Raw genomic sequence first — 15,279 nt, forward strand, 5'->3', positions numbered from 1 at the left:
ACCCACACTGAGCAGTCACTTGTCACGACAAGCTTTTGTCCAAAAACATCCTCCACAGAGGGAAGCACCTGCTTGGTGTGTATATTCTGGGAAGACCACACTTTCAGGGAACTGTGGTTTCTCAAATTCTTGGCATGATAAAAAACAATAATAAAAACACTACATCAGAACAAATTCAGGAGGAAAACATTACTCGAACACACATCCAATCTTTCCCTGGCAGGGGAGCCAAACCTGAACTCCACTTCCCCTCAAGACCCTCAGTGCCTCCCCCGTGCCCTGGATGGGGCAGAGGGCCTCACTCTGAGGAGGCCCATCCATGTTTCCCTCTCCATGTACACGGGCTCAATAATGAAAGGCACATCTTCTTTTATATTTCCTTAGATGCCCAGACCCAACAGACCCACCTCAACAGTAAACGCTCCCAAAACACCAACTTACGGTACTTGTCTGAAGGGGGGAGGGGAGTCAGGGAAAATAGTGTACAATGAAAAATGGCAAGTAGTTTTTTTCATCTCATGTAGTTCTGGTACTAAAAGATCATTTCTGGACTCAGAAGGAGAGCATGCTATAATTAATTAGTAATGCCTGCACTGGCTCCAGTTAGGTTGCAGGGGAGTGCATTTGCTAGTTACAGTCATGTCCCATCACCCAAGATTTGCTTTCTGGAGTTTCAGTTCCAAATGATTAAATGGAAGATTCCAGAAATAAGCAATTGCTACATTTGAACCAGGTACTATGATGACATGTCAAGCTGTCCTGTTCCATACTGCTGAGACCGTGAACCAGGCCTCTAACTGGTACATCCAGGCTGTATATTCCACCCCTCTGTCAATCACTTAACCACACCTCAGTTATCAAGTCTGCTGTCAATACCACAGTGTGCATGTTTAAGTACTTGCTTTACCAAAGTACAAGAAGTGATGGTCACAATCCAGATATGTTCAGATGTCTTGAAACACTTCTTTTACATTAAAAGGGGAGTTTTTCGAATATAGAAGGAAAAAATTTACAAGATGAGGATAAGACCCACAGTACAATATTTTGACGGTGAGAGAGCATATTTAACTTTAATAGCAGTATATTGTTATAAATGCACCCTACTTTTCATGCCTAGTTTACACAATGAAGTTCAGAATAGGCATGGTAGGTATATAAAAAGAAAACATTATACACGGGGTTCAGTGCTATTCACAATTGCAGACATCCAAAATGGGTACCCTGGAACATAATCCCTGTGGATACAGGACACAGCCACACTCACCACAGGCACTCCAAATGGGAAAAGGGAAATCAGAAGCTTGACGATGGCAATCTAGCATGCAGGAAGTATTCATCACTTGGAGACTTCAAATATGGAATGCCTCACAGCACACGGGGCCTCAGGAAATTATGAGATCTGTCTCATTTCCTTATTTAGAACTCAGCTATCCAAAGCCAGCCCTTTCAAGATGCCTGTGGTCCTACAGATTGTCTAACTTAAGTGTGGAGCCTCTGGAATGTGTGAAAATTGAACGTGACAATTAATAATCTCTCTTATCTGTGGCAGAAAAAAATCTCAATGGGAAAAAAATCTAGAAACTTCATCAACATCCAGGAAGGGGCAGAAATGAACAACCCCCAACTAGAATGTGGCCATATACACAAAGAGCTGAGAGCTCACAGGCTGGTTCTGCATCCGCCACAGACAGACTCACAGAGCATCCTGCCAGCCAGGCTCTGCCTATGGTAAAAGTTTCTCACCCAGCAAATCTACTTTGACCTCTGAAAAGCCAACCCGCTGTGAAACCTAGGCATACCCTCTATTTAGGAGTCTTCTCCCTCCTGGGTCTTCATTACAAGCCTATGTGCACTGCAAGGTAAATTCACTTCAACCTACCTAACTAGTGCACGCATACCAAAGGGAGATGACCCAGTGACTTCCAGAGAGGATTTCACACAGGTCATGGCAAAAGACCATTTTTATTACTTGGTGGTATTCCTGTCCCCCTCATATAGCATTTCCTTTTATGCTTGAAGTGCCAACAGCTGCCTCAAAATAAATATCCATCATGAAGAAGGCTTAGGGTAATAGTTTATACAGAGAGAAAAAGGCTCCAACATGAGACATCCTACATCAATCCATGGCCATAGGCTGATGGGAGACTGTCCTTCTGTATATATGTTTCTCTTATGGGTTGATGAATAAAACTCTGTTTGGCAGGAAAATAGGAGGGACTAGGAGATGAGGAGAATTCTGGGAAAGGTAAGCAGAGAGAGACCGCCAAAGGGAGGGGGGGCAGGACAGGACACACACACACACACACACACACACATACACACACACGCCATGCAAAGACTGGGAGGATAGGACACGACAGGAGTTCTCTGGCAGAAATATACAGATTAGTAGTTACAGGTTAATAATTAGGACAGAGCTAGCCAATAAGAAGCCCTAGCCATCAACCAATAGTGTTTGGGTGTTTATTTGGGGCTGAAAGTGGCAGCGGGACCTGGTGGGACCAGAGAAACTCCAGCAACAATAGGCTCTTCTCTCCATCAGAAGACAGAACTGACATAAGCAATATGTGCAGTTTGAACCTAGACCCAGCCAGCACCTCCCAGGAGCTGAAAATGGAAGGGTTGATATTTCCTTGTGAATGTGTATGTGTATGTGTATGTGTATGTGTGTGTGTGTATGTGAGAGAGAGAGAGAGAGAGAGAGAGAGGGAGGGAGGGAGGGAGGGAGGGAGGGAGGGAGGGAGAGGGTAAGGGAAAGGAAGAGAGAGAGAGAGAGAGGGAGAGGGAGAGGGTGAGGGAAAGGAAGAGGGAGAGAGAGACTATGCCACATGTGTGTGGGTGACCATGGAGGCCAGAAGAGGGCATCAGATCCCCTGGAGCTAGAGTTACAGAGAGCTATGAGCCACTTGGTGTGGGTGCTGAAAATGAAACACCAGTCCTCTGGGAAAACAGCAAATGCTCTTAACCCCTGAGTCATTTCTCTAGCTCCATAAACTTTTAAAAAGCAAGTTAAGGGGGCTGGAGAGACGGCTCTGTGGTTAAAAGCACAAACATCTCTTCAACTCCCAGCATGTATCATGTATACTCCCAAGCAGCTCAAAATCACCTGTAACTCCAGTTCCAAGGCGATCCAATGCCTCTGGCTTCTACAGACACATGTACATTCCACACATACATACATACATACACACATACACACACACACAGAGAGAGAGAGAGAGACACAGAGACAGAGACAGAGACAGAGACAGAGAGAGATAGAGACAGAGAGAGATAGAGACAGAGAGAGATAGAGACAGAGAGAATTCAAAAAGAACAGATACAAATTAAAATCCACTTCTGATTCAGGTATGGCTAGTTCATGCCTATAATCCCAGCACTCAGAAGGGACATGAGCTACACAGAAGTTTCAGGCTACTCCGACTACCCAGGTTGACCTTGTCTCAAAAAACCAAAAGTAATAAATAAAATGAAAGCCTAGCTGTGAGTGTATACATATTTGGCATAAGAATAAGAACAATAAGAACATGGGAATACTAAAGTCACTCCAACCCAGCAGTCTAATCTCATAACAGCAGACAACTTTGAGACACATGTCCCTGTCCAGCAGACTGGCCTGGGCAGCTCACTTATTCCAAGCTCCATTCACAGCCACAGTCCCTGGGAGTCAGTTATAATAGGACACGGCTTTTATGTGATCAGCCTCAGAGACAAATGCCTCTGATACCCCCTGCTCTCTCCGATGTGCCCTGCAGACGAGTCCCCACTTGGTCCCTGTGTATACAAACTGCCCTTTGGTGGCAGCAACATCTGTTTTTGAAAGGCTTCTGTTCCTTGTGGCAATCTGATTAATTGAACAAAGCGCATAGAGAGTACCTCATACAATGCCTGGTTCTCGGTGGGGGTTTGTGGTTTGTCTTCAGGACTCAACCTGACAACCACCTGTGAATGGGTCTAAACTGTGGTTCCCGGGCCACCCAAACCAAGACTTGCCTTCCAAGGCTTCTAGAAGACAGGCAGAATGCTGTGTGCTACTCTCTTAAGTATAAGGCTTAAGTCCCGAACATTTCAAAAGCCCCCCCCAAGTCCTCTTGTCTCCCCATAATGAAAGGCGCTACAGAAACCCAAGGCATGGTAGTCGCTTCTGAAAAGAAGGGGAAAAAAATACTGGCCCACAAAATATCCATCCTTGTGCATCCACAGATAAGGCTCTTTTATAATCCAGTTCCCCAGAGAGCCATTTATTTTGGTGCAGCCAGTGTGCATAGCAGACACTGTAGAAGCCATCAAGATAACACGAATAACAACCCAGTGGACTTTTGAAGTGTAAACATAAAAGTCTATTAAGAATACAATGTTGGTTTAATCCCAAGACAAAAAATTTACTTAATGAAAAGCACAACTCATCTCAAGAAGGAATTATCGATACCAGCTGTGGGCAGCAAACGAGGGGATTCCTTCCAGGGAACATCTGAATTGCAACCCACTGCCTTTCCAATATTTACTCTGGACATAAAGTCTCAAATACCTTTCCGAGGATCTCATTTTTCTCCAGGAGGAGGAGGAGGAGGTCAGAGAGGAGTCTGGGCAGGGCTAAAAGGAGAGCTTGGCAGAGCCTGAAAACGCAGGCCTGCTGGCCCCAGAGGGTTGGCCCTGACTTCTTGCCTCCCTTCCCAGCACAGAGCTGGGAGCAGCCCCCTCTCTCACAGGCGCTAATGAGGACCCCAGCTGAGACTTCACTCCAGCTGCCTCAGGCCCAGAGAGATCAGTGACAGTGACAGCCTTGTGCTGCTCACTGTCCTAACAGTATCTAACTAACAACTGGAACACTGAATTCTCCAACAAACTCCACTTTTTAGCAACATCTTCAGCCACTTCATAGGGTTTTTTTGTTTTCTTTTGTTTTTTGTTTTTACTATGTTACAGAGAAGCAATAGGGTGATGAGGCCTGGGGTATGAAGAGAACAGTTTTTTAAAAAGGTTTTTAGCCAGGCGTTGGTGGTGCACACCTTTAATCCCAGCACTCGGGAGGCAGAGGCAGGCGGATCTCTGTGAATTCGAGACCAGCCTGGTCTACAAGAGTGAGTTCCAGGACAGCCTCCAAAGCCACAGAGAAACCCTGTGTCAAAAAAACAAAAAACAACAAAAAAAGGATTTTTAGACCACCAGCTCAGCTTCACCTGGACCTTAACCACTACAAGCCGGAGACCAAGACTTGACCATATGAGGGCGTGGTGACACACAAGTTGTGGCATCCCAGCTATCTGGGAGGTTAGGGCAGGGAAATGAAGTTCTGGGCCATGGCACTGGAGAGATGGCTCAGTGGTTAACAGCACTTGTTTTACAGAGCACAAGGGTTCGATTCCCAGCACCCAGATTGTCCAAAAGCATCTGTAAACATGCAATCAAGAAATTCACAGACATAAAAATAAATAAAACATTTTTAAAAGCCGTTTGTTTATTTGGTTTTTGTTTTAAGTTTAAGGTCAACTTGAACAATTTAGCAAGACTTTGTCTCAAAGAAAAGAAATTAGGCCAGACATAGTGCCGGATGCCTTTCTAAGAGTTCGGGAAGCAGAGGCAGGCAGATCTCCGAGTTAGAGGCCAGCCTAGAATACAGAGCGAGTTCCAGTATAGCAAGAGCTACAAAGAGGGACCTGTCCAAAAAAAAAAAAAAACAAAATCAAAACAAAACAAAAAAAAACACCAAAAAATTAGTGCCAGCCAGGACTTGGCTAAGAGAGTAGAGAATACTGCCACCTATCCTGTCAATCTTAAAGGAAACAAACAAACAAACCAGAAAACATAATGAAAAGAGAATCAACTCAGCAAGCTGTTCCCTGACCTCCACACAAATCAACATAAGCTGAAAAGCATTGCTTGGTAATGAGGTGCTTATCCAGCATGCACCAAGACACAGGTTCACAAAATACAAACAAATACAAAAAAAAAAAAAAACCTAAAAGACCTTCTTCAATTATAGTTCTCCCTGCCTGTTACCACCAGGCCTACTGGTGATGACAGAGAAGTCATCTGCAACTTCATGTTTAAGTATGCATTAATATCAACAGTTCGGTACATACTACAAGCCAACACACCTAAGGAAACTACCACCTCCCGTTCTAGCAAGAAGTAACAGGTTGTCCCACCTTTCCTCCTGTATATGAACAGCATGCACTTATTCCCTCTCAGTCATCCAGCCAGTCACTCCATGTGGAAGCAGCACAGCATGTACAATAAAACCAAGTGTGATCAGGGGCCGGAGGCCCAGCTTTGCCACCTACCAGCTCTGGGCTTTGAGCAAACCATGGGATGTCTCTAGGCCATGGTTTCCTCATCTCTGAAATAAGGACAATAATAGTGCCCATTATTCACAGAGTCACAACGATTAAATAACTAAATTAATGTGAGTGCTTGGCAAAGAATAAGCCCTCAAGAGTTAATCATCATAATGACAGTAATTATAATAATTACTATGAGTATTAAAAACATACACTCATTCACAGATAGGTGCCAGGCTCTAGACAGAGCCAGCAAATATTTTTGGCCTTCTGATATAGCAAGAATCTTTAGTGGGGCACTGGTGTTTTTTTTTTTCATGGCAACTCCTCCAATGTAACCTCCCTTGCTTGACGAAAGATAAGGATGCCCCAAGCACCAGGGCTACCTGCAGCATTTGGACTGCACCCCTCCTCAAAGCCATGTTTAAACAATTATGAGCATTATGTTGCAGGTACCCCGGACCATAGGAGGCCATCCCAGCACAGCGCTCATCTTGCAGAGGCGCCTTTTGTGTGGGTTTAGGGTTACAGCTAGGCAATGCAAAGCCATAGAGTGAGTCGCAAAACGAGTTTTCATAATCTCAACCTGTCACAAACCAAGCAGGGGCTCACGCTGACATCCCCACAGTAAGATTAAACATCATGCTTCAGCAGGCACTAAATACTAACACAGCTCCCACGTCAGGGGGACACTGATTAAAACTGATGTCAATAACTTATGAAACACAATATGGTCTTCAGATGCTCTTTTGAGAAAAAAAAAAGGAGGGAGAGGGGGAAGGAGAGCCCAGCCATCCAGGTGGTTTAAAACTGCTCATGTATCCTCCCTCCAATGTACACCCCTCCCACACACCACGCATGGGTGCTTCTCTACACAGTCGATGTAAATGCACATGTGTAGAAAAGCATGTGAACGCCGCTGATGCATGTGGTCGGAAGAAAGAATTTGGTTATTCCGCTGAGAGCTGTCCAAGATGGAAGGGTAGACATAGTCTTCTCTTTCATATTACTTCAAGAGCTCTTTCTTGAAATCCAAAATTGCATTTAAAACATTGGCCTTCACAACAGTTCACATTGGCTCTGTAGAGAAACTTGGTTTGAAGCAATACTGAAATGAAAGCCCCACCTAAGAAAACACATGAACTATCTTCACTGCTTAGGAATCTCTAAGTGCCTGGTCCTCCTTGGAGGATATTCAGTAGTCTAAATTCTTAGGGATTTTGTTGAGGAGGGAGTGGAGGCTAATCTAGGGAATTGTCCCACTTAGGCCTATTATAAATCACATCTTATAACTTCTTAAAGAAAAACCAAAATGGCACGGTGATGCTGCTTGATTTTTGTCAAGACTGATATTGTTTTTAATTTAAAAAATGCAATCCTTTTCCTTAGTTGTAAATAGTCTAATAGGGCAGTTTCACTTCATATGTCAACAGTGTGAAATTCACAAAATGGGATTATGTTGGGGGGGATCTGAGTTGCTGAAGGTATTAAGTTAGTATCTGAAGGATTTATTAATGTTTCTCCCAGCACCGTGCCTTCCAGGGTCTCAGAGCACCTGTCAAATACTAATTCATTCACATATCTCCACTACAGGGCCTTTTCATAAAAAGCTGGACCTTTAACTATAAATCACTCCTAAATTGTCCTTGTTGGCTTTCTTTCTAACAGAATGATGGAAAAATCACTAAGACTTCAATTAAGATTTTATGGGAACTTCAATCTGATGTTCCCAATCCTATCTACAAGGTATCAGAACATCTATTCAAAAAGGAAACTATAAATAACTTCAGTGGAATTGAGTCGGCTTGACTTTTATGAAATGACTGAATAATTGGCAAGATTTAAAGATGCTTTAACTACTAAGAATTAAAATAACTTCAGTAAAACCCTGAAAAATATTGTTAGCCGATCATTTGTCATGTAGATTATGTACTTACTGGGCCTAATTAAACTTTTTGAACAAAAACCACTTGCTAATTACATTAGTTAATATGTTGATTGCTCAACTTGGCACAAAAAAAGGAGGGGGGGTCAATCCAATTTGTGTGTAGTTAGTGCTTTGGTAGAAAGAGAAAAATCCTAAACTGGAGAGATTGTTTTATGTCTAAGACCATCATTATCACAAATAGCAGGTTGTGTCTTCCCAGACTAAGTGACAGAGAGAGATGGGAGTGAGGGGTGACCAGTACCAAGGAACCTTCAAGCTAGTAATATTTTTGTCACAAATCCATATTATTCACCTCAATGTATCCACTCAGGTTTGTCCAATTAAACTCCCCTCCCCCCATGGTGACCATACAAAGTCACCGTTCATATGCACATACAAACTTAAACTGATAGCGAAACCCTGGGAATCCCTTTAAATTCCAATAAAGGGCTTTTCCACACAAAAGGAAGAAAAGAAAAGAGGAGAAGAGATGGGGAAAACTAACATTTCCCAGGGACCTGAACAGATCAAAGGCACTTTATTCTCCAAGACCACTAAGTCTGGATGCCAGTACTTTACCGAGGCCTGAAAAGTCTCACACTGGAAGCTAGTTCTTCTGTCTCCTGAAGGTTAGGGGATGTTCAATTAGGTCTGCCAAAGCTGGGACGCACCCGCCTTTTTAAATGGGAGGCCCTGCAGAGCAACAGGAGGCGAAGGCGTCTGCAGACCAGGGCTCCTGCCTGGGCCTCTGTGCACCGACCCTCGGAGACATGTTTTCCATTCGCTTGCTCAAAAGTCTGCATCCACAGTCATGAGGCACAAACTATTCGACAACAACATGACACAATTAATCAGAACCAGACTTCAAAACGTGTGTTTGTGGGGACCAGCAAACTCTGCTATGTGCCTCCGAGGGCGGGCGAGGCAATTGAAGAGACTTGCACTGGCTCTCTGGGGTTGGGAGGGAGGGGATAGAAATCTGTATATTCACAAAAGATGCACACCAAATGGTACATTACGAACTACATGATTTTCATAAGTGATTTACACATTTACATCTAAAGCTGAAAAAGTCTCTCTCTCTCTCTCTCTCTCTCTCTCTCTCTCTCTCTCTCTCTCTCTCTCTCTCTCTCTCTCTCTCTCTCTCTCTCCTGATGTCTGGGAGTTTCTGCACCAACAAAGTTGTACAATTCAGAAGTAGAACATAGCCTTTCTTAGCTTCCTTTCTGACCCAGACGTATTCACCAGCACCGAGTTTGTCAGATTTCTCTTTCAGGAATTGAAACTCCATTAAAAATAGAGACGAAGGGCCCTTAATTAATTCAAAACTGTTCAATTTCACCAAACCCCGGAGCTAACAAAAAAATCTGGTAGACTTCTTTTTTTGGACCAGGACTGAATTAGTTTAAAATAGCTACTGAGGCCTCCTTTGTAATCTGTAGATAGTAATTAATTGAAATCACATCACTCTCCTTCTGCTAACACGAACACGCTGTTCAAAAGAGAAAAAAGAAAGGATCAAACCATAAAAAGACAAATGCGGAGTGCAAAATTGACATTTGCTGGGTACCCAACTGGTCCCAAGCTGCAAAGAGTTCTTTGCCATCTCCCAAGGGATTCGCGATTGTGGCTCTGAAACACTCCGGTCCCCAACCGCGTGCCCAGCTGCAGCCTTAGGAAAGGGAGGGGGCGGAGGTGAACCCCAAGCACTGAGCAAACGGGAAGGCAGTGAATGTGTTTCCCTTTGGACCTGGGATTAGAAAAGACCTGTCGGCAAATTTTCTCCAAACCCCTCCCTCCACCCCCGACCTCCTGTGGCACTTCACCAGCCGCTTCTTGGTTTCGAAGTGGGTACGAGGATGCACACCCGGGCATCCACAGCCAGTACTGCCGGTCCCACACGTCTCGGAACGAGTGTCCCACAGCAATTGTAATGACCCCGCAACCCACAATCCCGCGATGCTTGGACGCTTGGAGCCCGCGCTCCGGGAAACCCGCCGCTGGCGAGGTCCAGGAGCCCCAGCCCGCGTCTCCACCCACCGCCCGCGGCGCCGGGGCGCCCCACTCACCCACGCACTCGTTGGCCTCGCGGGCCGTGGCGCGCTGCCAGGGCCGGTCGTAGTGGAAGGGCTTGCAACGGTCGCATTCGGGGCCGGCTGTGTTGTGCCTGCAGTCACACACCAGACTGTCGTCTCGGTCGCGCACGCAACGTGCCGCGTGGCCATTGCACTTGCAGCGGCCGCCAACCTGCAGGTCAGACACTGCGTAGAAATAGGAGTCGCGCGCCAGCTCCGAATCGTCTTCGTTCTCGTCGCCAAACGTGTGCAGGCGGCTGAAGGCCACGCGGATGTCGGTGGCCGTAACCCAGTCCTGCAGCACCGGCGAGTTGTCGAAGTCGTGCGCCGAGGGCCGTCCGTCCAGCGTGCTGAAGGCGATCAGGCCGCCGGAGAGCGGGCGCATGTCGGTGTGCGAGTCGGTGCACACGGCCTCCTGCTCGTTCTGCTTGGTGATGGGCGCGCGGTGCGGCCGGTTGTACATCTTTCGGCACTGCGTGGAATAGAACTGGAAGGGCACCCACGTGCGCCCATAGTCCATGGACTTGTAGATGGCCATGGACTCCGGCCGCGGCGAGCAGAACTGCAGGCTCACATAGGTCACCTCAAACTTCTTGCCGAGCGACAGCGTGAGCGTCACGTTGTGCGGGAACTGCAGGTAGTTCTCGGACTGCCAGCACGTCAGGTTGTGCGGGTTGTTGAGGTCGGTGAGGAAGGCAGGCGGGTGCGCTTTCTTGGGGTCGGATGAGTTGCAGAGATGGCACGAGCGCAGCCGCTCCTCGCCACGCTCGCTCACCACGCAGTAGCGTGCCGGGGGCCGGCCACAGGTGCTGGACACGCGCACGTCCTTGCCGAAGGCCGCGTTGACAAAGTCCGGGATACAGCGGCGCGGGTGGCCGTTCTCATCCGAGCAGGGATCGGGCTGCGCCGCCTGGCCGGCGAACATGCTGAGCCCGGGCCCGCCGCGCACCGCGCCCACCAGGCACGCCACCGCCGCCAGCGCCGCCAGCGCCTCCCACACAGCGCGCATCATGCCGTGGCCAGCTTGCCCCGGTCCCGCACCGAGGAGTCGGTCCGCCCGCCGCACCAGGCGCCTGCGGAGAGAGAGGAGCCGCGCTCAGCCAGCCAACAGCCAGCCTGCCCCGCGCCCTACAGCCCTCCGCGGGGCAGGGCACCAACCCCGGAGCTGCCTGCTTCACTCCTCCAAAGTCCCAGGAGCCCCCGAGCGTGGGGGACCTCTAAGCCTGAACAGCCCGATCCCCTTCCTCCCGGCTACCCCGGCCTCTCCACAGACTCCCCGCCAACCGAGAGGCATGCCCGCGCCCGTCTGCTCATCCGCAGCCATGCCCGCCTTGCTCCGTAAATCTCACGGGCGCAGAAGGGCTCCGGGTCCCCCAATCCCGCAGGGCTAGCGTCCCTTTCCTCCCGCCACCTGGGGTCTCTTCTCAAATGCCCCCTCCCGGTCGCGTCCCCAGTGAGGGACTCCGCGTAGGGGACCTTACCTCTAAGTGATGGCAAAAGAGAAAGAAAAGTTTGCCTGGCCCCGGCCGGGGAGCCCGCGCGCCGGACCGCAGAGAGTCTCTCGCTGGCGGCTAGCAGGAGCGTCCTGTCTCAGCGCGGGCTTGCCAGCTCCATGCCCAGCGCGGCCGCCGCTGCCCCAGCCCCGGCCCCGGCCCCGGCCGCCGCCGCCTCTTCCTCCCGAGTGACTACGCGGCCGCCCGGCTCCCGCTGCGGTCGGAGTGCTGCCCTGCCCGCGCCCGGGGCGCACACACACACTCAGGCTCGCTGGCGCGCACTCACACACGCACGCACGCCCCCGAAGGCTCCGCCGCCACCGCCGCCGCCGCCGCCGCCACTCGCGCTGAGAGTGGGGGGCGGAGGGGAGCGCGGGGGCGGGGCCGCCGGGCGGGGCGCCGGCCAATAACGTCGGCAAGCAGCCGCCCGCTCGGGAGCAAAGTTTTAACCCCGGGAAAGAAGAAAGTTAAAGCCAACGGGCCCGGGATGCTCCAGAGGGCGAGAGCGAGCGGGTGGGAACCTGGGAGCCCGAGAAAGAACAGCAGAGACAAAGAGAAAGCGAGAGGAGCGCCCGGGGAAACCCCGGAGAGGGGGCAGGGCCCGCGCGCACCCTGTGGGGGTGGGGTGGGGGCGAGGACGGCTTTCTCCCTCCGAGTCCCAGCCAAACACATCTGTGTTTGTTTTCTTTTCTGCGCCGAGGTCCGGCCTTCCTCTAACCCAGCCTGGTGGCCCCGGGTGGCACCGCGCACAGGGCCGTGCCCCTATGGGCACTCAGCCCCAGAGGCGTGAGGAAGGGGAACAGAAAGGGGACGCTACCTGCTCCTTACTCCTGTCCCGAGGCCCTGGGGTATGGCGACAAGGGACAGAGCCTAAACCTCCCAGAGTTGTCACTGCCTTAGGCCCATCTGTAAAAAAACGAAATTTCCTTTCAGACCTGGAAGTTGTGGTGGACTGCAGGCTAAGGGTCAAGAAGCGAGGACGCACCTGGATGGTGGCCTACTCAGGTCTGCTCAGAACCTCGGAGGTGGGGCCAGGGCAGTCCTCCCGAGGTCCCTTGAGCTGGCTTCTTGGCACTTCCTTGCTGCTGTTTTTTAAAGTGCCCCTATGGAGATTCCCACAATAGATTTGCAGAGTAACAATTGGCTCCATTTTTCAGCTGAATACATTGAGGTCTCAGGGTTAGGGATAATTTGTCCCAAGTCTCCAAGCTAGTGAAAATCAAACCTGGATACAGTAACCTGGGCTCACAGCCTGGGGCGGTGGTGTTCTGTGGGTGGTATGTTCTTGTCATTCCAGCTACTCTGGAGGCTGAAGCTTCAGAGCTACTTAAGAGGTTCAAGGCCAGCCTGGGCAACATACCCCATCTCAAAGAATCCTGAGTTTTCTCTCCACGTTTGTCAAATAGATAATCTCACCCAATTATAGTCTCGTGAGGTGTCCTCAGGCCACCCAGTTTCTGGCCTTGTCCCCTGACACCTTAACAAAGGGACCGTGAACAAGAATGGTAACCTTTGACTGCCTTGCAGTCACAGCCAACGAGTTCAGGGGTGACACTCTACAGGGCTGTGAATGTGAAACATGATTTCTGTTACATTTATTTCTCATCTGAAATGTGTGATCCAGTAACAGACCCGGATGAAAAGCTCCAACCCTGGTTCTGGCCCAAGGGCTTCCTTGCTCCATGCATTAGCTCTATAGCCTGCTTCATTTTTTTTTTTACTGTCATTTTCATAAACTCTGAGAATCTAAGAAAGGGCCTCAAGGCTGGGCTGGCCCTGTTCATTCTCTTTGGAAGAAGGCCTCCTGGTCTTCCTGAGAGCTGACCACCCAAGCCAGATCTTCCAGGGAGGGGAGCTAGCCACAGCCCAAGGAAATAAATCCACGTCATTGCAGGGACAGCCTGGACTCACCCGGAGTCTCTGGGGTTGTGTTTAGCTTCGCCTGCTTATGTCGTTTGCCACTTTGTGCTGTTTATGTATGCCTTGCCTTGTGGTAGAAAGGACCGCAGGTGACTTACTAGGGTACTTAAACTTGGCAAAATAACATAAATTTGAAATGAAGTGAAAGGAAATAAAAGGAATGTTTAACCATAGTGGACTTTGAAATCTCAGTGGTGTGCTGCAAGGCAACAGAGCACTTGGGAGAACACAGTTTGGAGCCGGAGTGCCAGGATCCAACTCCTGCCTCTGCTGTGTGGCTCTGGAAAGTCTTTGCATCTTTCTCAGCCTTGGCTTTGTCACCTATCAAAGGGGAATACCAATGTCTCTATCACATAGGATCATAAGCACCAAATAAGCTGACACACACACATTCAGTTTGTAATACATACACATACATAGTGTAATTACACACAAACTGTCACATCTACGCCTATGTAAATACACATGAAACCAGGGCTGCACATGTAACTTGATGGTAGAATGTTTGCCTGGCATGCAGAAGGCACTTGATTCAATAGTTAATACTCCAACTAGGTGAATAAATAAACAGACATACAGAAATCCAGCCATGTAGTGGACAAAGAGATATGAGTTATCAGTATTAAATTGCTGAAGCTATGTCGAAAGTTTTAATTATTTCAAGGACATTTAATTATGTCAAGTTTCATGACACTGGAAAAAGAAAACTGGAAAAACATGCATAATATAGTGTCATTTCTATTTTTCAAAAGTGTCCATTAGAAGACATTGTTAATAGTAATTATGCCCAGAATGGGAAATGGCCAGTGAGTTTGACTGATCTTTGCTGATACGTTCTCAATTTTCTATACTGCAATAGGAAGGAAAACTAAGAAAGAAAACGCAAGGGGAAGACAAAGTAGTCATGGGAATAATGCCAACATGCACTCTGGGATGGCCTGTTCGCCTCCTGTGGGTGGGCTACCAATTTGTTCCTAAGCTTTCCCGCAGCCAGAGTGAAAAGGAGACCATGTCCCTTACACAATTCCCAGTGTCCATGAGATAAAAACAGACCTATTGCTCAAGAGAATTACAACTCTTCTTGGTACTAAAATCAGATGGGAATTTCTCCTGGGGGGCCTCATAAAGGGAACACAGTGTGAGGTAATGAGCAGGCATCCCCATTATAGTCACAACAGTGAGTTCCGTGGGGCAGGCGCTGTGATCAGCCCTCCACATAAGGGGATGGCATCGCGGCAGAACAAGTCAGGAAAACACGTTTCTGTCTGAAAGAGACAAATTGGGGTAATCAGCTCCCTGACCTCAGTACATCTTGGAGTAGTTAAAAGACAGTACTGTTTTTGCCATGCTGCTTCTGCTGGGAGCTCTCAATGGATCTTATGTGACAAGTTTGAGAGACAGTGAGTTTGAAAGTGCCCTCCATGGCTTGTGGTTTTTCTGCACTGCTAGAGGCTTAGTCCAATGGCCTTCAACAGGGGATGGGGAGACACCACTTTCCACTTTTATTACCTCTCTTAAGGTCTAACTTGATCTCCTTTAGCTCTTCCTGTTGGGCAGGGCAGTCTCACCTTGCAATCTAAGAA

The 15,279-nt window shown here is 48.4% G+C and overlaps 1 protein-coding gene across 2 annotated transcripts in view; it reads right to left on the bottom strand.

Annotated features, from left to right (window-relative positions):
• Ntn1 (netrin 1) overlaps positions 1 to 15,279 on the bottom strand; it is a 186,961-nt gene that overhangs the window by 160,709 nt on the left and 10,973 nt on the right. Inside the window, exons 1-2 of one of the 2 annotated variants that reach the window (XM_005067594.4) lie at positions 11,765 to 12,104; positions 10,278 to 11,356 (exon numbers count right to left, since the gene is read on the bottom strand). In XM_005067594.4, the coding sequence (XP_005067651.1) occupies positions 10,278 to 11,295 (1,018 nt within the window). In that variant the 5' untranslated portion in view covers positions 11,296 to 11,356; positions 11,765 to 12,104. Of the gene's footprint in view, positions 1 to 10,277; positions 11,357 to 11,764; positions 12,105 to 15,279 lie in introns of those variants that run through there. The other variant, XM_040748911.1, reaches the window with a different exon arrangement.

Source organism: Mesocricetus auratus, unplaced genomic scaffold (genome assembly GCF_017639785.1).
Source record: "Mesocricetus auratus isolate SY011 unplaced genomic scaffold, BCM_Maur_2.0 Super-Scaffold_100007, whole genome shotgun sequence".
Classification (NCBI taxonomy): domain Eukaryota; kingdom Metazoa; phylum Chordata; class Mammalia; order Rodentia; family Cricetidae; genus Mesocricetus; species Mesocricetus auratus.